The following is a 21,488-nucleotide window of genomic DNA, read 5'->3' as shown; positions in this document are numbered from 1 at the left end:
TTCTTAACAGTAGCTGCCACTTCTTTCTCATGAGTGTCACAGAGGATAATATTTATGGTAACAGAGGCCTTCAGCTGCTCTTACCATATAATTGTCATATTACATGAAGCACTACATCGTACATCTTAACACGTGGCCCAGAAAAATGACTGAATGCGATAATATAAGCACAATGGCTACAGCTAATGTAGGTCATCACATCTCCGAAAACGTTTGAGCAAATTTATAAGTTGGTATTACTTGGATAGATTGGCCACATATTCAAAAATTTGATGGTTATTTTCTTCATTTGTTTGTTGAACCCACACTTTAACATAGTCCATCTTTGACTGTAGGCTGTGTACATTCACCACTGTTTTTATGGTGGGAAAAAATATGAATATCCAAATTAATACTCTGATCTAAGAGTATTGGAACTGCTTTCCTCATTTCATCCTTTCCATTAGAGCATTTCAGGGGAAGATCATAGTCACCAGTCCGAACCTTGATTACATTATCTAACTCAGACCTACGTTCAGATTGACAACTCAAACATCTATAGTCACTCACTATGACAGGAATTTTAAAAACAGGTTTATCACAGCAAGGGTTCGGACTTGTCAAACATCAATTGTGAAATATTGCAGATTCAAGTGTGAGTTCCATGTTCCACGACAGCAGCCGGGTGCCATGCAAACTACAAAGCCCTGTGTGAATAAGTGTTTGCCCCCTAAACCTAATAACTGGTTGGGCCACCCTTAGCAGCAACAACTGCAATCAAGCGTTTTCGATAACTTGCCATGAGTCTTTTACAGCGCTGTGGAGGAATTTTGGCCCACTCATCTTTGCAGAATTGTTGTAAGTCAGCCACATTGGAGGGTTTTCGGGCATGAACTGCCTTTTTAAGGTCATGCCACAGCATCTCAATTGGATTCAGGTCAGGACTTTGACTAGGCCACTCCAAAGTCTTCATTTTGTTTTTCTTCAGCCATTCAGAAGTGGACTTGCTGGTGTGCTTTGGATCATTGTCCTGCTGCAGAACCCAAGTTCGCTTCAGCTTGAGGTCACAAACGGATGGCCGGACATTCTCCTTCAGGATATTTTGGTACACAGCAGAATTCATGGTTCCATTTATCACAGCAAGTCTTCCAGGGCCTGAAGCAGCAAAACAGCCCCAGACCATCACACTACCACCACCATATTTTACTGTTGGTATGATGTTCTTTTTCTGAAATGCGGTGTTACTTTTACGCCACACATAATGGGACACACACCTTCCAAAAAGTTCAACTTTTGTCTCGTCTGTCCACAGAGTATTATCCCAAAAGTCTTGGGGATCATCAAGATGTTTTCTGGCAAAACTGAGACGAGCCTTTATGTTCTTTTTGCTCAGCAGTGGTTTTCGTCTTGGAACTCTGCCATGCAAACCATTTTTGCCCAGTCTCTTTCTTATGGTGGAGTCATGAACACTCACCTTAACTGAGGCAAGTGAGGCCTGCAGTTCTTTGGATGTTGTTGTGGGGTCTTTTGTGACCTCTTGGATGAGTTGTCGCTGCGCTCTTGGGGTAATTTTGGTCGGCCGGCCACTCCTGGGAAGGTTCTCCACTGTTCCATGTTTTCGCCATTTGTGGATAATGGCTCTCACTGTGGTTCGCTGCAGTCCCAAAGCTTTAGAAATGGCTTTATAACCTTTTCCGGACTGATAGAGCTCCATTATTGTCTTTCTCATTTGTTTTTGAATTTCTTTGGATCTCGGCATGATGTCTAGCTTTTGATGATCTTTTGGTCTACTTCACTTTGTCAGGCAGGTCCTATTTAAGTGATTTCTTGATTGCGAACAGGTGTGGCAGTAATCAGGCCTGGGTGTGGCTAGAGAAATTGAACTCAGGTGCGATAAACCAGTGTTTTGACAGGGGGGCAAACACTTGTTCACACAGGGCTATATAGTTTTGGATTTTGTTTTCCCTTAATAATAAAAACCTTCATTTAAAAACTGCATGATGTGTTTACTTGTGTTATCTTTGACTAATATATAAATTTGTTTGACGATCTGAAACATTACAGTGTGACAAACATGCAAAAAAATAAGAAATCAGTAAGGGGGCAAACACTTTTTCACACCACTGTAGATGTATTCCATTGTGTCTAAAAAAATCCTGGTCGATTTTTAAATGCCACAAAATTGTCCACAAAGAGTATGCTATGAGACATATGGTAGTTTTTCAGCTAGATGTAAAGGACCAAGGATCTTCGGTTTGTGTTTCTGTAACGGCACACCAGATCTCCTGACTACGTTGCACACAGCCCAAGCAGTTTGAAGGCGGTGTTAGCGGTGGCATGCTAGTACGCCAAACACAGATTGATATAACCTGCACTTCTGATGCTGACAGACTGACAGTTTTGTCTGTTTTTATGCTTTATTGAGGTCTGCACTTTTATTTCAGTAATTTTGATTTATCAGTACTGTCATATTGACTCATGGCTGTTATTAGATTCAACTTTATTGTCATTACCCATGTACAAGTACAAGGCAATGAAATGCAGTTTAGCATCTAACCAGAAGTCCAATAACAGCAGTGCAGAGTGCACAGTATCTACAGTCTGTACAGTCAGAACTAATTTACCAGTGGATATATACAGTTGATATTTACAGTAAGATATGTAGGGTAATGTATGATGTACAACAGACCATGGATTCAAATTACAAGTAATGGATAAGGTACATTAAGCTTGTGGAACACTAGTGCAATGGGATGAGATGGAATGAAACAGTGCAGAATAAGAAGACAACAATACCTTACGTGAGATACAGTTATGTATCAGCTTCTTTGGAAAATAGATTAACCAAGATGAGTAACAAGGTTATGGCTTTTGTGTCATTCTTAGTGTAGAAAAATGTCGTCAGTGCAGGATGAGGGTATGTATGCTTATACAAAAATGACTATGATAATGATACTCTTACAAACATTAGAAGTGAGATCATCATCATCAGGTCCCAGTCGGTACACTACGAAATCATAAAACAAACCAATAGCTGAATGCAACACTTTTTCCCATACTCCATGGTCCAAGCATCTGAATCATCTTGTGGAACAAGGTCCAGGCAGGGATGACATCATTTGTTATTTTTTGCCCAGTTGACAGCAGGGTATCTGAAGCAGTGGCCTCTTAAAGCTCAGCTATTTTCACCGCAAGTTGAGCACAAGATGCTTTCTCTCATTTAGAGCAGAATTTCCCCTCCAATTCCCTTATTTGGTGAACTGTAGTGCACTAGCAGCCTGTGACTATGGAGAGCAAAAGAAAGGGATCCCTGGCCCCTCCAAGCCACAGAGGAAACGTTAGATATCCCCCAGACCCAGACATTCCACACACAGCCTGCCACAGCAAAGCTCCCTGCTCCATAGTCAGACACTTATGAGGAATAGTTTAGTTAAGTGCATCGCTGTTATTTAGGGGTGAAAAGATAAACTGATAGAATTCAGAAAATCGATACAAGGGCCAGATTTATGGCTGCATTGGTTGAAACCCACCAATTTGAACCAAATGAGTAAAAAAAAAGAAAGAAAAGAAAAGGTCTAAAATTGATATGATATCCCAATAAGTCTTTTTTTGGCAAGTTTTCTGTTACTTCTCGCTGTGCTCTGCTCTAGCATATGCCTCTCGTGTGTCTGTGCGTGTGTGTGTGTGTGTGCACCATCTCCTGCTGGCATTCAAACACGCCTCCTTTTTAACAACGCAGGTTCTGGAACAACATTGCACACAGTTCAGAGACGGCTGCATGAGCAAACAGTGCTAGTGTTAGCAGCTACCTCAGAGTGCAGAACATGCAGCACTTGTGTCGAGTAGGCCATACTGGGAGCACCAAAATGTTAGAATGGCAACATATGTTAAACCAATGGAAAGAGCACAGTTTGCTGTGAGAGCAGTCAGCTTGAGCCAAGTAACAGTGCTACTTAGCAGCTACTTTCAGAGCACTCCAGCTGATAAGTCCACCAGGTTGGGCTGAAGTCAGTAACTGAAGCTATAAGCTCTCTCATTAGCAAGAACACGCCTGTGTTGTTGAACATGTGGAATTTGGACACATGACAGTGGCTCTGAAGCTGAGGCACATGGTAACAAGTCAGCAGGATTTAAGGGAAAAATGCATCCATCTCTGTATGATGAGGTGAAACAGCAGCTGGAGGTTTACTTTTCACCAGTGCCCGTTGTTTACTGTTGGTAAAAAAAAAGCAGACATCATGTTTTATCTATTTGGCTTTTGCTGCTTGTAATACAAAACTGCTTTGAGGAAACACTAACTTTTTTCAGTATTAAACCCTGAACAGATACTTTAAAGTATGTATAGTCCATATCTTTTGAATTGAATCAATCACTCTGAATTGTACTGTATCATATTGTTGCAAATTTTGCAGTGTCTTTTTTTGTATCTAATCAGGAGCCATGTATCGAGATATGTATTGAATCGTGTAAGAGGGAGAAATACACACCCCTGTTGTTACTTACATGTCTAATCGGACCAGAAATGGCTATACAATGACACAGATAGTTGGGGGGGCAGATTTTTCCCTAAAAATGGGAATAGTGAGACCACCCTGAAAACTTTAAGGTCAAAAGTTCAGTGACCATGAGAACATGCTGAAGGTTGGGAGAGGACCTCTTTACTCCTACATCTTGTTTTAGAAAATTAAAAGTAGGTCAGTCATTTGTCCTTTAGTCAGATTATTCCACTTTACCACATCACTGTTCAGAATCCACTGTTTATTTTTCTGAAAGTATTTCAATCATTGTAGACCTAGCATTGATAGCACTGGCAGTGGTTCTTGTCTGTTATGGTTTTTGATGGGGGGGTATTGTGTTGAGGACCATGTACCATACAAGAAAAAGTATGTGAACCTTTTGGAATTTCATCGTTTTCTGCATTAATTTGTCATAAAATGTGATCTGATCTTCATCTAAGTCAAGAGTACTGATGAATATAATGTGCCTAAATTAATAACACACACACACAAAAAAAAAGATCTTTCATGTCTTTATTGAAGACACTCATTCAATATTCAAAATGGTAGTGGAAAAAGTATGTGAACCCCTGGAATTAATAACTGGTTGACACCCCCCCACCCCCACCCCCGACAGCAATAACCAGGTGCTTCCTGTAGCTGTGGATCAGACCTGCACAACGTTCAGGAGGAATTTTAGCCCATTGTTCCTGCAGAACTGCTTTAGCTCTGTCATATTCTTTGGACATCTCCCCTGTATGGCTCTCTTCAAGTCATTCCATAGCATCTCTACTGGCCTGAGGTCTGGGCTCTGACTTGGTCTCTCCAAAAGGTAGTTTTTGTTTTTATGAAGCCATTCTGTTGTGGACTTGCTCCAGTGTTTTGGGTCATTGTCCTGTTGCATCACCCAGCTTCTTTCAGCTGACGTACAGACATTCTCACATTATCCTGAAGAATGTTTTGATACACTTGGGAATTCATCTTCCCCTCAGTGACTGCAAGCTGGCCAGGCCCTGATGCAGCAAAACATTTTGCCAATACCACTGTGGAGTGTCAATGTGCTCTTTCCCAAACTTCAGGCATGCAGCAATGTTCTTTTTAGTAAGCAGCGGCTTCCTTCGTGGTGTCCTACCATAGACACCCTGCTCATCAGTCCACAAAACATTTTGCCAATACCGCTGTGGAGTGTCAATGTGCTCTTTCCCAAACTTCAGGCGTGCAGCAATGTTCTTTTTAGTAAGCAGCGGCTTCCTTCATGGTGTCCTGCCATAGACACCCTGCTTGTTCAGTGTTTTACGTACTGTAGACTCATGAACATAGATGTTATCCAGGTCCAATGATGCCTTCAAATCTTTGGCTGTCACTTGAGGTTCTTTCTTTACCTCATTGATGAGTCTTCGTTGTGCTCTTGGGGTCATTTTGACTGGGCGCCCACTTCTTGGTAGAGTAGCCACAGTCCTAAAGTGTCTCCATTTGTACATTGTTTACCTAACTGTAGACTGGTGAATTTAAAGTCTTTGAAATCACTTTGAAACCCTTTCCAGCTTTAGACATGAAAGATCAGAATTTTTTTTGTGTGTTATTATTTTAGTCACATTATATTCATCAGTACTCTTGACTTATATGAAGATCAGATCACATTTTATGACAAATTAATGCAGAAAACCATGAAATTCCAAAAGGTTCACATACTTTTTCTTGCCACTGTATAAAACAGCGATTTCCTTCCTAGAACCTTCTGTGGCAGACTTGCCTTGGGCTCAGCCAGTAAAAGCCTTCTGGAGGATTTATCATTTATGGAGTGGGTGTACTCCACTTCTAAAGCTGGCTCTGTTGTTCTTTTCATAACCTTTTTTACAGTTTATGCCACGTTTACTGTTGCACCGGGGCTGTAATAATAATAAAAAAAAAAAATACCATGGGGTAATTACATTATGGCCACATCTGCTTTGAAGCATAAAGCATTTTGTTGTCATTCTCTGGTTGGTTATATTGTTATTGTTTTTGGTTTTGTCTTAGCGTGTCCTGCCAGCCAGAGAGGTTGAAATCTCACAAGGAGTCTGTGAGAAAGACATTGGTTTTAATAATATCCCATAGCAAAGCTAAAAATAGGCAGCCCTATGGAAGGCAGACACAATTGGAGGATATGGAATTGGCCCACTTGTAGAGAAATCAAACCCACAACAATTCGTTTGTGTTTGAATGGCAGCCTTGGCAGATACGCCTCCTTTGTTTTGGTGCCAGTAGCATAAGATAGTTTCTTAGGAACAAGCTGCTTACAGCACCAGGATCAGCTGGGCTTAAGAAATCCAAGCCCCACCTAACAGTAACAAGTAACACAGAAAAGCTGCATGGTTTCTTATCAAAAAATTAGGCAGAAACTTTCCTGTTGATTCGGGTAATTCCTGCAGCTCTGACCACAGTTAAAAATCGGGACTAAATAACTATCAAACACTCATCTACTTTGTAGACATGGTGGAGTTTTCAGTCCATTCCTTACATCCATTGACCCATGTTAGAACACAGTAAAACACCTTTGTTGTAGTTTCCCCATGTGTGAAACTTGCATTGTATATACCACAGTTAGTTTTAATTTAAGCTTCATTTTCTGATGATGGGCTAATCTTTACAGCTTTATAAATGTGGTGGAGGTGCAGATGCAGAAACAGTGTGCAGAAGTTCCCGAGTTTAGTTCCTGTGGCACATTGGTTCCTGAACTGTTTGGTCAGAAAGAGAGTAATCTAGTGGTAATAGATTACTAATGTGCATAACGCCTCAGCTTTTATATTACCATTCTCATGGTAACAGATATCATTATGAAAATAATGTGGCTTAAGTTTTACCACACTGCAGGATCATTAGTTAGAGCCTCTTATCCTCAAATTTGATCGTTTTCTTTGCAGTGGAGGAAATTCTTCTACAGCGTCTGAGTTCTAAAGTGCGACTCAGGGTAATAGCCATATTTGGCAGCGCCCAGGCATTTACAGGCAGATCTTAATAAAGCTGGATCTGTGTTCAGTGGCCTTAAAAGGAGCTAGAAAGAAACTCAGCACCTGTTTTACATCTGTAGCAGACATAGCCCAGCAAAGCCTGATAACAGAGTGGTAGGATTCAGAGCAGACACACAAAAGGTTGGAGAGGAAGTTTTGGGGATTTCTTCACTCTGATGTTAACAAGACTAACTGATCATCTTCAAATTACAATCCAGTCACATAAAGCATACAGGAGACTTGCTGTTAAATATAGAGTTGTTTCAGAAAGTATTCAGACCCCTTAATTTTATCCACAGTTCATTGTGTTGTAGATTTAATTTTACAAGGATAAAATTGACATGTTTGCCCAATTTACCACAGGTGTACTTCAGTATAAAGGCCGGGACAAATCTCAAACTAAATTTAAACAAAGAATATGCACCTGACCACAGTTTGGATTGATACAGCAAGGGCTGTGAGTGCTTTGCTAAAGAGAGATTTTAGCTTTTGATTTTAAATACATCTACTAACATTTCTAAACCCATGTTTTCACCTCATCATTATGGGCTATTTAGCGTAGACTGAGGAATAAAAAGGGTAATTGTATTCATATAAAATTAAATCTACAACACAGTAAAGTGTGCAAAAGGTGACGGGGCCTGAATACTCTGTATTTCTGGTTTTAGTACCAAGATGGTATTTTGTGTGTGGAGCTGCTTCACAAAGCAGACATAGCTCTACGATCTTCACCGATCTCACACACACAAAGCAGCTTTAGTTTGGCATCCCATTGCTGTCATCTCCCCTTTTCACCCAGTGTGTACTACAACTGAAAGGATTTGCCTAGTTACCATGGTGAGCTGGTGATAACAGTGGAGTGTCCATACAGTTCAGGCCTGATGTATGATGCCTCTGAAAAAAGAGAGGCAGACAAGGAATGACGGATTGGAAGAGACTCGCTGTTAAACCGGCTGAGTCAAATCTGGGAAAGACTGCTCAGCACTAAGGCATGTTTTCCTTTAGATCATTGTGGTTTGAGTTTTCAACTATTTGAAATGTGATACCAGTGATATCAATGTTGGGCAGTTATCCGTTCGACATGGAATCACACCAGTGGGTGGACATGGACATGGATAGAAACCAGTGACTTAATTTTTTTCCCACATTTGCCTTTTTTACTGTACGTTCCACTTTTGCACTTGCTTTTGTTATAATGTTAGAATTGAACCACTAGGGAAATAATATAGGCTAGCAAACAGGATATACAATAAGCATGTGCTTGTCATGTTTGTCCCTTAGCCAAGCACACTGCCTCAGGGCACTGTGAACATGAACCTCTGTACGGACGTCATTGACGCCGAGCCCAAGACGGGCCAGAAGAACTCCCTGTGCATCATCACCCCCGACCAGGAATACTTCATCAGAGGAGAGAATAAAGAGATCATCAATGGGTAAGAGTAAAAAAATGCTAAATTAAATTACATTACAGTAAGAATCAAAATATAGCACAAAAGAACAATAAAACATTTAAGGTCATAAAAAATAACTGTGTCAGGGATGGTAAAATGTGTACACACAAATGCCAAAAACACTGTCTGTTTTCAGGTGGAGTGAACAGCTGGTGGTGTACCCCCGAACCAACAAACAGAACCAGAAGAAGAAACGCAAGGTGGAGCCTACAACCTCCCAAGTAATTCCCTGTTCATCAGACACAGCAGGCTTTTGTCACAGCTTGATATCAGTTTTCCGTTTTGTGTGTTCTTGAGTGTTGCACATGCTTTTGTCCAGGAGCCAGGTCCAGCAAAAGTAGCAGTGACTTGCTCTGGTATCTCCGAGGCTGAGAAGGTTCCAGACTCCAGCTCCATCATCTGGCAGGAGGAGCTGAACCAAAAAGAGGCTGAGGGGGCTACAGTCTGGGCTGCTGCTGACCATCCTCAAGGATCACAACTGCCCCCTGCAGGTAAGGAGGAATAACACGTTTGTATTTGTAGAACAGAGTGATCTTCAATAACTCACTTGCAGAGCAATGTTCTGTATATCAACAAACTGTAAGTTCTACAAGATGACACAAGAATATTGAAGTGTATAATATAGTGAGTGTACTAAAACTGCACCCAACATCACTCATTTTTTCTCTTGTCTAGGTGACTGTGCATCTGTGGGCCAGGGTTCCGAATCAGGCTCAGTGAACGGAGACGAACCAGACCGGGGTGGCCTGGTGCTGCACGGCTCTGTACCCCAGCCACCCAGTGACCTACTCTCCCCCACAGGCTCCTGCTCCAGCCTGGGAGGAGTCCCACGCTGCCTCTCACCAGCCCCTTGTGACCCCTTCCCTTCTGGCAGCTCCCTACTCTCCAATGGCTCTCACATCAGCGACTCGGTCAGCTCTCTGGATTCGGATGGCAGCGGCAGCACAGTGACTAGCACTGACAGCCACCCAGCCACCCAGAGGTCCAGCCACTCTTACAGCCACCATGACACACCGCGATCCAGACGGCTGGAGGCAGAGGCCAGAAAGGCTGAGAAGAGGAGCCGGTATAGGAGCCCAGACAGGCAGGAGAGGGAGGCCGTCCTCAGCCCCGAGAGAAGGTCAGTGCCTGCTTCTTCTGTCTTGCTGTCCTTCCAAAACAGTATAAATAAATGTGACCTTTAAGGAGAACTCCTCCAATTTTCAGTTGGTAGTATATCCAAATGACATTTAACTTACATCCCTTCATGATTCCTGTACACAGAAATGTCCGTTAGGTTTCCTGCAGGAATTTGACGTCACCCAGGTTCATTTTTTTGGATTCTTGCAGGACACTGAATGGATGTTTCTGTGTACAAGAAGCACAGAGAGATGTAAGAGAAATGCCATTTAGATATACTACAAACTCTGTAATTTTTAAAACCATGTTTCCTTTTCCCTTTCATGGGTTTATCTCACCTCGCCTTTCCTTATCCCGGTCGTTGCCAGTTTTTTGTCTTAAAAGAAGCAAAGTTGGGGAAAGAGATGCTACACTTGGCAAACATTATTAATGTCAGACTGCTGACCTTTTGGTGATTTTCTATATTTAAAATTTCATCCCAGGAAAAACTGCAAGTTTTATATCGATGACTGGTTGGGGAACTGTGTGTGGAGCTGCCACGGATCTTGTACTTGCTTGTCTTCCTTCTGTGAAGTGCAGAACTTTGTTCTGCGTGTTCCTTTATTTACACATGAAAGCTGAACTTTTCCTCTTTATTGCACATCCTTCCTGTTCTTCTGTAAAGTTTGGGGACTCACAAGAGATGGATTAAAAGCACAATGGTTGAAATTGATGCAGCAGAGTAAGCTGTTCTCAATCTGTAAAATCAATGAATCAATCTATTTACAACCAATTCATGACTGTTTGGTTGTTCCACCAAAACAAAAGTTAAACTACTTTAGAAATTCTTGAGATGAAGTGCTGCTTTGTTTACACTGTAAATGCCAGTGTTGAAAAGCACATGTGAGATGGACCCATCTATTGTCCAGGCATTCAGATACAGTTTATCAGACTAAATAAAAGAACACATTCACTTTCACGGATTCATGAAGAATTTCCTATTGCTGAAAGAGGCTTGAATGAAACAGTCGGCTCTATGTGTCAGCGACATGTAGGTCAGACTGTAAAGGAAGTGACATTCTTAGCCTGATAACACTACGCTGTTCTCACTGACAGGTACGGTATTTAATCAGGCTCTTGCCTTTAACCTGATGAACCAGGTTCTTGGAATCTCAGCTTCATGCTACAGATACAGTGGTCTGGAAATACTTGAGCCTCTGGATTATCCTTTTAAAGGCAGTTATGAACACATACACAGACACACTCAGTTCAGTGACGCACAAAGCTTTCGATATGCACACATAAATGGTGGTTTTATTGGATGGGATAGCAGACTTTATTTGGTCAAATGAAGGCCTACTGGATTTTTATGTGCTTTTAATATCCTAGTTATGTGTAAGTTTCTGAGAAAACCTCTTTCTTAATAATCACCCCTCCCAGTTTTCTTTTTTTTTTTTTAATCAGCAGACTTTATTAACTGTAAACACAGACTGTATAAACACACAGCCTCTGTACTTTCCATTCAGTAATCGGCCTCTTGGCCCCCGTGCTGCTCGTGAAGAGGTCAAAGGTTTTACACGCTCATACACACCAGAGACGGCAACATTTCAAACAAACCAAGTAGGTGAGGGACGGGTCATCTTTTTCCTCCCAGATCCAGTTTCCTGTCTCATTCAGTCCCTCCATCCATGGAGGCATGAAAGGAAAAGTAGGTGAGGAAGACAGTAGGAGTGCCCACATACAGACTCATAAACACTACTGTTCCCTTTGAGCCAGTTTGGAGTTTAAGTGAGCAAGACTTTCCCTCCACGCAGACATGAGGCACATTTTTAGTGATATTCTACTCATGTCACATTAGTCTATAAAGTTATTCTTCCACTTGCATTGTGGTGTACACGAGGTAAAAGAAAACTCGAGGCACTCGAGGCGCCTTAGAGGTGGTCCCTGACCACGAACCAAAGTGTTCACAGTTTGTCGCAGCTGGGCCATACCCTACCTCTCCAAAAAATGCCATTAAAATCTGTTCATCACTTTTTGAGTTAGACTGTTAACAAACGCCAGCAAAAACATTGTCCCCGCCCTTTGTTGAGGTAATGATAAGTATCCCTCCCCTTATGTTTGGCTTTCAGTCATACCTAGTTGCATGGAGGAAATAATGCATGTCCAGCAAAGCTCTCCCAGTGGAAATGTATTAAACACCAACTCAGCATCTTGTTTTAGCTTGAACATACCCTCCTTCACCAGTTCCAAAAATGTATTCAGACTTCATGCATTGGAGTGGAAATGGTGGGTGAATATGATGAAGGCTTGTAGTTTAGGAGCATAGCCTCTCAGCCAGTGTCATCAAACTTTTTTTCTCCCCACAAACTATTTTTAGGTCTAGAGGGCTAAATTGCAGATCTTCCTTGGACAAAGTCGAATCATTTCTGTTGTGGTGAACAGTAAGTGGTGACACCCCTCCCCTCCTTTTGCTCCATGCCAAATATCATGCAGTCATGTGACTCTTTTCATAAATGTCACATCTGAATAAAGCTATAAATAAGATTTACATAATAGCACAGCTGTGTGGACAACTAAAAGCTTCAGATACAGTGGGTACAGAAAGTATTCAGACCCCCTTAAATTTTTCACTCTTTGTTATATTGCAGCCATATGCTAAAATCATTTAAGTTCATTTTTTTCCTCATTAATGTACACACAGCACCCCATATTGACAGAAAAACACAGAATTTTTGACATTTTTGCAGATTTATTAAAAAAGAAAAACTGAAATATCACATGGTCATAAGTATTCAGACCCTTTGCTCAGTATTTAGTAGAAGCACCCTTTTGAGCTAATACAGCCATGAGTCTTTTTGGGAATGATGCAACAAGTTTTTCACACCTGCATTTGGGGATCCTCTGCCATTCCTCCTTGCAGATCCTCTCCAGTTCTGTCAGGTTGGATGGTAAATGTTGGTGGACAGCCATTTTCAGGTCTCTCCAGAGATGCTCAATTGGGTTTAAGTCAGGGCTCTGGCTGGGCCATTCAAGAACAGGTACGGAGTTGTTGTGAAGCCACTCCTTCGTTATTTTAGCTGTGTGCTTAGGGTCATTGTCTTGTTGGAAGGTGAACCTTTGGCCCAGTCTGAGGTCCTGAGCACTCTGGAGAAGGTTTTCGTCCAGGATATCCCTGTACTTGGCCGCATTCATCCTTCCCTCGATTGCAACCAGTCGTCCTGTCCCTGCAGCTGAAAAACACCCCCATAGCATGATGCTGCCACCACCATGCTTCACTGTTGGGACTGTATTGGACAGGTGATGAGCAGTGCCTGGTTTTCTCCACACCTACTGCTTAGAATTAAGGCCAAAAAGTTCTATCTTGGTCTCATCAGACCAGAGAATCTTATTTCTCACCATCTTGGAGTCCTTTAGGTGTTTTTTAGCAAACTCCATGCAGGCTTTCATGTGTCTTGCACTGAGGAGAGGCTTCCGTCGGGCCACTCTTCCATAAAGCCCCGACTGGTGGAGGGCTGCAGTGATGGTTGACTTTCTTTGACTTTCTACAACTTTCTCCCATCTCCCGACTGCATCTCTGGAGCTCAGCCACAGTCATCTTTGGGTTCTTCTGTACCTCTCTCACCAAGGCTCTTCTCCCCCAATAGCTCAGTTTGGCCGGACGGCCAGCTCTAGGAAGGGTTCTGGTCGTCCCAAACGTCTTCCATTTAAGGATTATGGAGGCCCCTGTGCTCTTAGGAACCTTAAGTGCAGCAGAATTTTTTTTTGTAACCTTGGCCAGATCTGTGCTTTGCCACAATTCTGTCTCTGAGCTCTTCAGGCAGTTCCTTTGACCTCATGATTCTCATTTGCTCTGACATGCACTGTGAGCTGTAGGGTCTTATATAGACAGGTGTGTGGCTTTTCCTAATCACGTCCAATCAGTATAATCAAACACAGCTGGACTCAAATGAAGGTGTAGAACCATCTCAGGGATGATCAGAAGAAATGGACAGCACCTAAGTTAAATATATGAGTGTCACAGCAAAGGGTCTGAATACTTATGACCATGTGATATTTCAATTTATCTTTTTTTAATAAATCTGCAAAAATGTCAAAAATTCTGTGTTTTCTGTCAATATGGGGTGCTGTGTGTACATTAATGAGGAAAAAATGATTTTAGCATATGGCTGCAATATAACAAAGAGTGAAAAATTTAAGGGGGTCTGAATACTTTCTGTACCCACTGTATGATGCCAGCAATGTTCCATGTCTGAAAAAGGTTTAAATGACCCTTTATGGTCTACCATAGTCATGCACTTTTTTTGCTTATAAGGCTGCTTCAGATATCACTTACAATTCAGACCTAGTGTGTATTTTACTTCCAGATGGAAAAACAGTGAGAGAGGGGAAGAGTTCCCCAATGGTCAGTTGGAACAAAACTTCACTTAGCAGGTCTGTGAGTAGACCCTGTCAGATCTGTGGTCTGACAGTTTGATTTGAGCTTCTGATAAAAAAAAAAAAGTTGATACCGTGGCCTCCCTTGTCCTTTTCCTTTTAAAGATGGCAACCCTGCCTGAAAAGACCCTAAGAAAAGGTAACATTTAGACAAGAGTAATGTAATATTTCCTACTACTTCTCACCTTCTTCCTTGTTCTAATGCTGATTCCTCTTTTATTTAACAGTGGTCTGTGTGGGAACATGTTAGCGTTGGTGGTGTACTGTGTCACAGACTGAGGAAGGTTGCAGATGGACGCTGCTGAGTGTGGGCTGTTTGTTTTTCTTTTCCCATCTGTGGTGCAGTGTTTTTAAACGTTCAGATCTTCCAGAAGCAGAAATGTTTTCAGAAATGTTTAATTTAGCATACATAGCTCTAATGCCAATCATTTGAATGTCATCAACTTTATGAACGGGTGACCGCACAGTTTCACCACATTGCATAATGTTGTGGTTCTTAACCTTGGCATTTTAGTCACCTTGTTGATTCAGCTGATGAACTCACCCTTGACTTCACAAGTAAAACAGGCTTTGATTCCTCCAGGGTGTCTTGCCTGAAGTTAACTCCTTTGACAGCTGGCAGTTGGTACAGCGAGTAAATTGTTGCTATTATTCAATAATGGTGGGGATACTTGAGCCAAGCTGAGCCTTGAATAACTAAAACCACAGCACAGCTAGAAGTTGTTTTTGTTGTTTTTTTGAGTCTATGTTAAAGTGTACTAGTTGCCAGAAAGTGCAGTATCTACAGCTCACTGTGCCTGCTCTGCTTGTACTATTCCTCACAGATCCAGGGAAGATATAGCAATGTAGAACAGAGTACTGTGGAAGGAATACTGACAGGATTATACATTTACCTTAACTGTGTGTGCATGTTTGTGTGCTGATAATGCAGTCGCTCCGGTGTGATTGAGAAGTTGGAGGCCTTGGAGCTGGAGAATCCAGAGAAAATGGAGGTGGAAGAGTCAGGAAGGAGCGGAGCCAGACAGGGCCGAAGCGAGCACAGACGCTTCCACAGAGAGGTAATGCTGCTGTGTTTGCACATGAATGTGACATTGTACCTTCAGGCCAACAGTACCGACATTGTACAGCTGTACAATAGATATGGAGAGACCTGTAAACAGGGTTTTTAAACATCACAGAACAGATGTGAGCGCAGCGCTGGACCTATCAGCGTGGGTTTTGCTTTTGTATTCCTCTCTCCCAGTGCCTCCCCCATTCCTCCTCTGTCTTTTCCCTTCACCCTCACCCTCTTCCCTTCATCTCTCCCTCTCTCTGTCCTGTCTTTGTTTTGGTTGTAGGTCAGGGGTCAGAACTGTGTACTGTATTCATTTCCAGTTTCCATTCTGTGGTGGGATTCCCCAAGTGATTATGGTTCTCTTTCCCACCCTGGCCCTCTGTGCTCGGATAGAACGGCCCTTAATCTGACTTTAGGAACACAGAGACTCAACACAGTAACACATACCATTGGATTCAGACACTGTCAAACGTGTATTCTTTTGTACTATTCTTATTTTGTACTATTTTGACTATTTTAAACAACACACAGGTTTAGAACTGGCAGCTTTGGCCTCATGCTATCACTGACTCTGTATGTGTGTTTTTCAAAAAATGAGCAGTTGTCATGACATTTCTCCACAGCACATTAATAACAGACCAAATTGCATAATGCATTATAAATGGCCTTTGATTATTGTATTTCATATGTTGACTCTGGCATACATGAAAGGAGCTGGTGTTTTATGTTTTGTTGTTTAAAATGCTGTATATTTAACTATAACAGTCAGAGTTAATTTGCTTTACCTAGGAGTAAAAACAATGTTGAAAGCCTTAGGTGGGTTTATGTGTGTGTTGTTTAGGAACAGAGGCGTGACGGGGACCAGGGAATGGATTTCCCCTCTACACTGCCCCCTCTGAGGAGAGCGAAGTCCCTGGATAGAAGGACCACGGAGTCCATAATGACAGTGAGTGTGTTTGTGTGCATCATGTTTATAGTAATGGAAGTCCTGGAAGCTGCTTTGGGCAATTTACATGTGTAACACAATATTGCTAATTTTGTAAAGAAACCCAGAGTCAGCCATTGATGTTTAGCCCAAGGTGTTTTGTGTGTGTGTGTGTGTGAGTAAGTCTAAAGGAGAGGTAGGCTCTCCTGTCTCTCATGTACAAGCTACATCAGACAGTTTTTGGGCTACTAGGGACAAAACAGACAAATAAAATTGAATTGAATGGAATTAAGACTAGCGATGTGTCAAGGGTGTACCCCGCCTCTCCCCCACTGTCAGCTGGGATTGGCTCCAGCCTCCCTGCAACCCTCGTCAGGATGCATGGAATGGATGGATGAATTGAATTAAATAAGAATTGTTGGCAGTGCAACATGGCACACATCAACTGCACAGTAACAACATGCGCTGTGGGTAATTGACAGGAGAGGCCTAAATTTGTTGGTAAACTAGGCTATAACCTAGTCCCAGAAGAAAAACCAGCCTATAAGCATTGTTTCAACAGAAATACAGTTGTGTTGCCTGTCTCATTCTTACAAATCCATATGGCAGCCCGGCATCATATATTGTCAGTTTAAATATTTCACAATTGATTTTTAAATCCTCAGAAATATGTTCCTGTCACTCTTTTGCATTTAAATACCAATATTAATATGGTTGAAATCATCATCATCATCATCATCATCATCATCACTGAAATTCATGCTGGTTGATTTTCTGGCAGTCTAGGCTCTATACATATAATTTAAAAAAGAAAGAAAAAGAACATACAGTCACACTGAAGAGCTGACTGGTAGTTGACTGACAAAATCCTTAGTCGAGTACAGCCCTACTATTAACAAGAGCAACTAAATACAATATGAGATGTTAACACATTTTTGATGCATTTTAGATGCAAAATATTGTCTGTGTGATCAGCAAAATTCCCAGAAATATCCAGATACCAATTGTTTGTCAATATCGCACACCCCTGATACTTAGTCACATTTCTGACGCTTGACAAATGGAAATCTGATATTCATTCTCCTGTTAGCTCTGTTTTTGCTTTTAGATATATCAGAATCACTAGATGCTAAAAGCTCGACTTTCTTTCGTGGGTAACTGATATTTAGTAAATTTTCTGTAAGACAGTTAATTGATTCATTTCAGCTCTACACCTGAAACCAGGACACAGTCTTCACATCAGACAAACAAAATAATGAGAGAGAAGGATCCTGGGGCCTGAGGCACAGGAGATTCAATCAGCTGGTGATCAAGTTTAGTTAAAATTCAATCTGACAGTTCTGGCATTAACTAACACTCTTGAAGGCCATTGTGTTTCAGTGTGTCTCTGGTGTCAGAGACCAAGCCTCTCCTGTTCCTGCTAAGCTGCAGGGGCAGCATCAGTGCCAAGACTTCAGCCAAGTGGAGAGAGGTTGCTGGGTTGTTGTTGTGTCTGAGATTCAGTTAGGTAACAGAGAGCTAGGAGGAGTTAGAGGAGAGTTCAACACTGAGAAAGGTCTCTGTGGAATGCACCCAACTACAGCATACCACTTGTGTTGCATAAAGCTTTTGAAAGCACTTTTTCCTGGGGTTTACTGGGAGAACTACTAAATAAACATTTAAACCTCCAGTTCTGACCTTTGACCTTTCAGTGAGGAACATTTCTTAACGCTCTTAGATTGTAGGACTGTTAGTTATCCTGGTTCAAATTCGGTGTGAGAAGGCCTGACATCTGTGCATGATTTCTGTTGTGGTTAAAATTGCCTTTTTTGGCCTTGGTGTGGCAGTGCGAGGGTGTGAATGTTATAAGCCAAACCTGCAGTGTCGTCTCCTCTCCAGGTTATACTCCTTGTTCTGCTCCCTCTGTGTGCAGATCTTACCCGCTGAGTGGATTCACTGCAAGCATTCTATGCCATGTGTGTTATTTCATACCAGTTAAATTGACAGGTGTGTGCGCACGCACGAGTACGTGCATATCACATCTTACCACTGCTTCCTGAAGTCACTCTTCACGTGTGTGTGTGTGTGTCTGTGTATAGTAGTGGTTCTCCCACTGTGTGAATCACAGCAGACTACAGCAGCTCTGGGCACTAGCCTCTGCATCCTCAGCTGGATTAGCACAGAACAACAGCACATCTGGCAGAAGTTGCCCCCCAACCAGTGGTCAACTTTCAAATAATCTTGCATCCTCAGCCTTTAATTAGTTCCATCCACTGGTAGGGTCAGCTTCTCTCATCAACTGAATGAGTGGGCACGTGTTTTTGCTACTCTTGATTTTTGAATAATGACAGTGTGATTTTGTACTCAAATTTGACACATTGCCAGTGTCATTAGGAATGCCTGGCTACTGTCTGGCCACATTTTGGGTGAAAATTTAGTCTGCTTTATTGTACAATTTTAAGGATAAGTGGTGGCAATCTACTGCATTGCTTTCAGACTGAAAAATGACCTTGTTTGTATTTGTATTTAAGTCATTTTCTATGTTGAGCTTTTGACACCCTATTTCAAACAGGAAATTTTTCAATATCTTTATCTTTTTTTTTTTTCAAGCCGGATTTACTGAATTTCAAGAAGGGTTGGATGGTGAAGCTGGATGAGCAAGGCCAGGTACTATTAAGTGGTGACCTTCTGTGTGTGTTTGTGTGTGAGAACCAGTCAGATGACTCTAAATGAGAATTTGATGAATACAGTCAAATATTTATTTTGTCATTTAAGCAAAAACATTTTGAGTTTTAAGGAAAAGGTCATTCTGCACAATCTTTGAATCATCTACACAGATTGACATAGAGGAGGAAATAAACTAGAGATGCACCGATTGATCGCCTGGAGATTGGAATTGGCTGGTTTTAGCTTGATCAGCCATGACCGGTGACCGGCCAGTCACTCTAAGATATCCGATTCTGAGCCAGTCATATTTACATGCATGATGGTCCACGTTGTGCACACAGTGGCACAGACTGAGAGCATAACGTGCAGTGTGTAGCATCTAATGTGCATTTGTGCGAGCCTTTCACACATCTATACTGAGCATGTGTTTACTCACGTGTTGGAAGCAGCTCACAGAGGAGCCTACAGAAACACCTTGGATAAGGGTAACCCATGTTGAAATTGCACATAGTGCACAATGAGGGTATTACTGGCTATGCATGAAATATACATTCAGGGAAAAAATGATTTGAACTCCAGCTGATTTTGTAAGTTTGCCCACTAACAAAGAAATGATCAGTCTACAATTTCAATGGTAGGTTTATTTGAACAGTGAGACACAACAATAACAACAAAAAAATCCAGAAAAATGCATTACAAAAGAAGTTATAAAGTAATTTGCATTTGCATGAATGAAATAAGTATTTGATCGAGCTGACATTGGGAGCCCTCTCAGCTCGTTACCTGTATAAAAGAGACCTGTCCACAGAAGCAATCAATCAATCCAGATTCCAAACTCTTCACCATGGCCAAGACCAAAGAGCTTTCCAAGGATGTCAGGGACAAGATTGTGGACCTACACAAGGCTGGAATGGGCTACAAGACCATCGCCAAGCCCAATGATCAGCTCCAGGATGATCAAAGACAGTCTGGAGTTACCTGTAAGTACTGTGACAGTTAGAAGCCGTCTGTGTGAAGCTAATCTATTTTCAAGAATCCCCCGCAAAGTCCCTCTGTTAAAAAAATGGCACGTGCAGAAGAGGTTACAATTTGCCAAAGAACACATCAACTGGCCTAAAGAGAAATGGAGGAACATTTTGTGGACTGATGAGAGTAAAATTGTTCTTTTTGGGTCCAAGGGCCACATGGGTCATGTTGTGAAAGTGTTGTGGTCAGATGAGACCAAAATCGAGCTCTTTGGCATTAACTCAACACGCCGTGTTTGTCCCCACCGTCAAATATGGAGGTGGAAACATTATGCTTTGGGGGTGTTTTTCTGCCAAGGGGACAGGACAATTGCACCGCATCAAAGGGAGGATGGATGGGGCCATGTACCGTCAAATCTTGGGTGAGAACCTCCTTCCCTCAGTCAGGGCATTGAAAATGGGTCATGGTTGGGTATTCCAGCATGACAATGATCCAAAACACACGGCCAAGGCAACAAAGGATTGGCTCAAGAAGAAGTATATTAAGGTCATGGAGTGGCCTCGTCAGTCTCCAGACCTTAATCCCATAGAAAATCTGTGGAGGGAGCTGAAGGTTCGAGTTGCCAAACATCAGCCACGAAACATTAATGACTTGGAGAGGATCTGCAAAGAGGAGTGGGTCAAAATCCCCCCTGAGATGTGTGCAAACCTTGTGGCCAACTACAAGAAATGTCTGACCTCTGAGATTGCCAACAAAGGTTTTGCCGCCAAAGACTAAAGCACATTTTGCAAAGGGATCAAATACTTATTTCATTCATGAAAATGCAAATTACTTTATAACTTTTTTTGTAATGCATTTTTCTGGATTTTTTTTTTTGTTATTGTTGTGTCTCTCACTGTTCACATAAACCTACCATTGAAATTGTAGACTGATCATTTCTTTGTTAGTGGGCAAACTTACAAAATCAGCTGGGGTTCAAATCATTTTGTCCCTGACTGTATGTGTACAGTTGGTATGGAAAATTTTCAGACCCTTTCAAGTTTTCCATATTTTGTTATCTTTCAGACTCGCCTTTAAATTGATTCATTTAAAAAAAAAATGTCCTCATCAATCTACACACAGTACTCCACAATGATAGTGAAATGTTTTTCAGGTGTTTTGAAAATGTATTAAAAATGAAAGACTGAAATATACCATTTACATAAGTATTCAGAAAAGCACCTTTGGCAGCAATGACAGCCTCAAGTCTTCTTGAGAATGGAGCTGCAAGCTTAACACCTTTCTATTGGAATTTTCTTCTGTTCATCTTGGCAGAATTGTTCCAGGTAAACCAGGTTGGATGGGGATCATTTGCGCACAGCCATTTTCAGGTCACTCCAGAGATATTCTAATGGGTTCAGGTCCAGAGTCTGGCTGGGCCAGTTGGCAGTTCTTGGATAGAAAGGAAAT

At 41.7% G+C, this 21,488-nt stretch overlaps 1 protein-coding gene across 4 annotated transcripts in view; it reads left to right on the top strand.

The window, feature by feature from the left end:
* The window catches only part of LOC109952118 (myosin phosphatase Rho interacting protein), a 49,830-nt gene that overhangs the window by 8,780 nt on the left and 19,562 nt on the right, over positions 1–21,488 (top strand). For all 4 annotated transcript variants that reach the window (XM_020586995.1, XM_020586996.1, XM_020586998.1 and 1 more), the window contains exons 4-10: positions 8,747–8,898; positions 9,053–9,137; positions 9,236–9,407; positions 9,592–10,036; positions 15,380–15,506; positions 16,344–16,448; positions 19,017–19,073. In XM_020586995.1, coding sequence (XP_020442651.1) covers positions 8,747–8,898; positions 9,053–9,137; positions 9,236–9,407; positions 9,592–10,036; positions 15,380–15,506; positions 16,344–16,448; positions 19,017–19,073 — 1,143 coding nt within the window. The remainder of the gene's footprint in view (positions 1–8,746; positions 8,899–9,052; positions 9,138–9,235; positions 9,408–9,591; positions 10,037–15,379; positions 15,507–16,343; positions 16,449–19,016; positions 19,074–21,488) is intronic.

The sequence above is a fragment of the Monopterus albus genome, unplaced genomic scaffold (assembly GCF_001952655.1).
Source record: "Monopterus albus unplaced genomic scaffold, M_albus_1.0 scaffold434.1, whole genome shotgun sequence".
Taxonomy (NCBI): domain Eukaryota; kingdom Metazoa; phylum Chordata; class Actinopteri; order Synbranchiformes; family Synbranchidae; genus Monopterus; species Monopterus albus.
The sequence above is the reverse complement of the archived record's forward strand: the minus strand, read 5'-3'. Positions and strand labels throughout refer to the sequence as shown.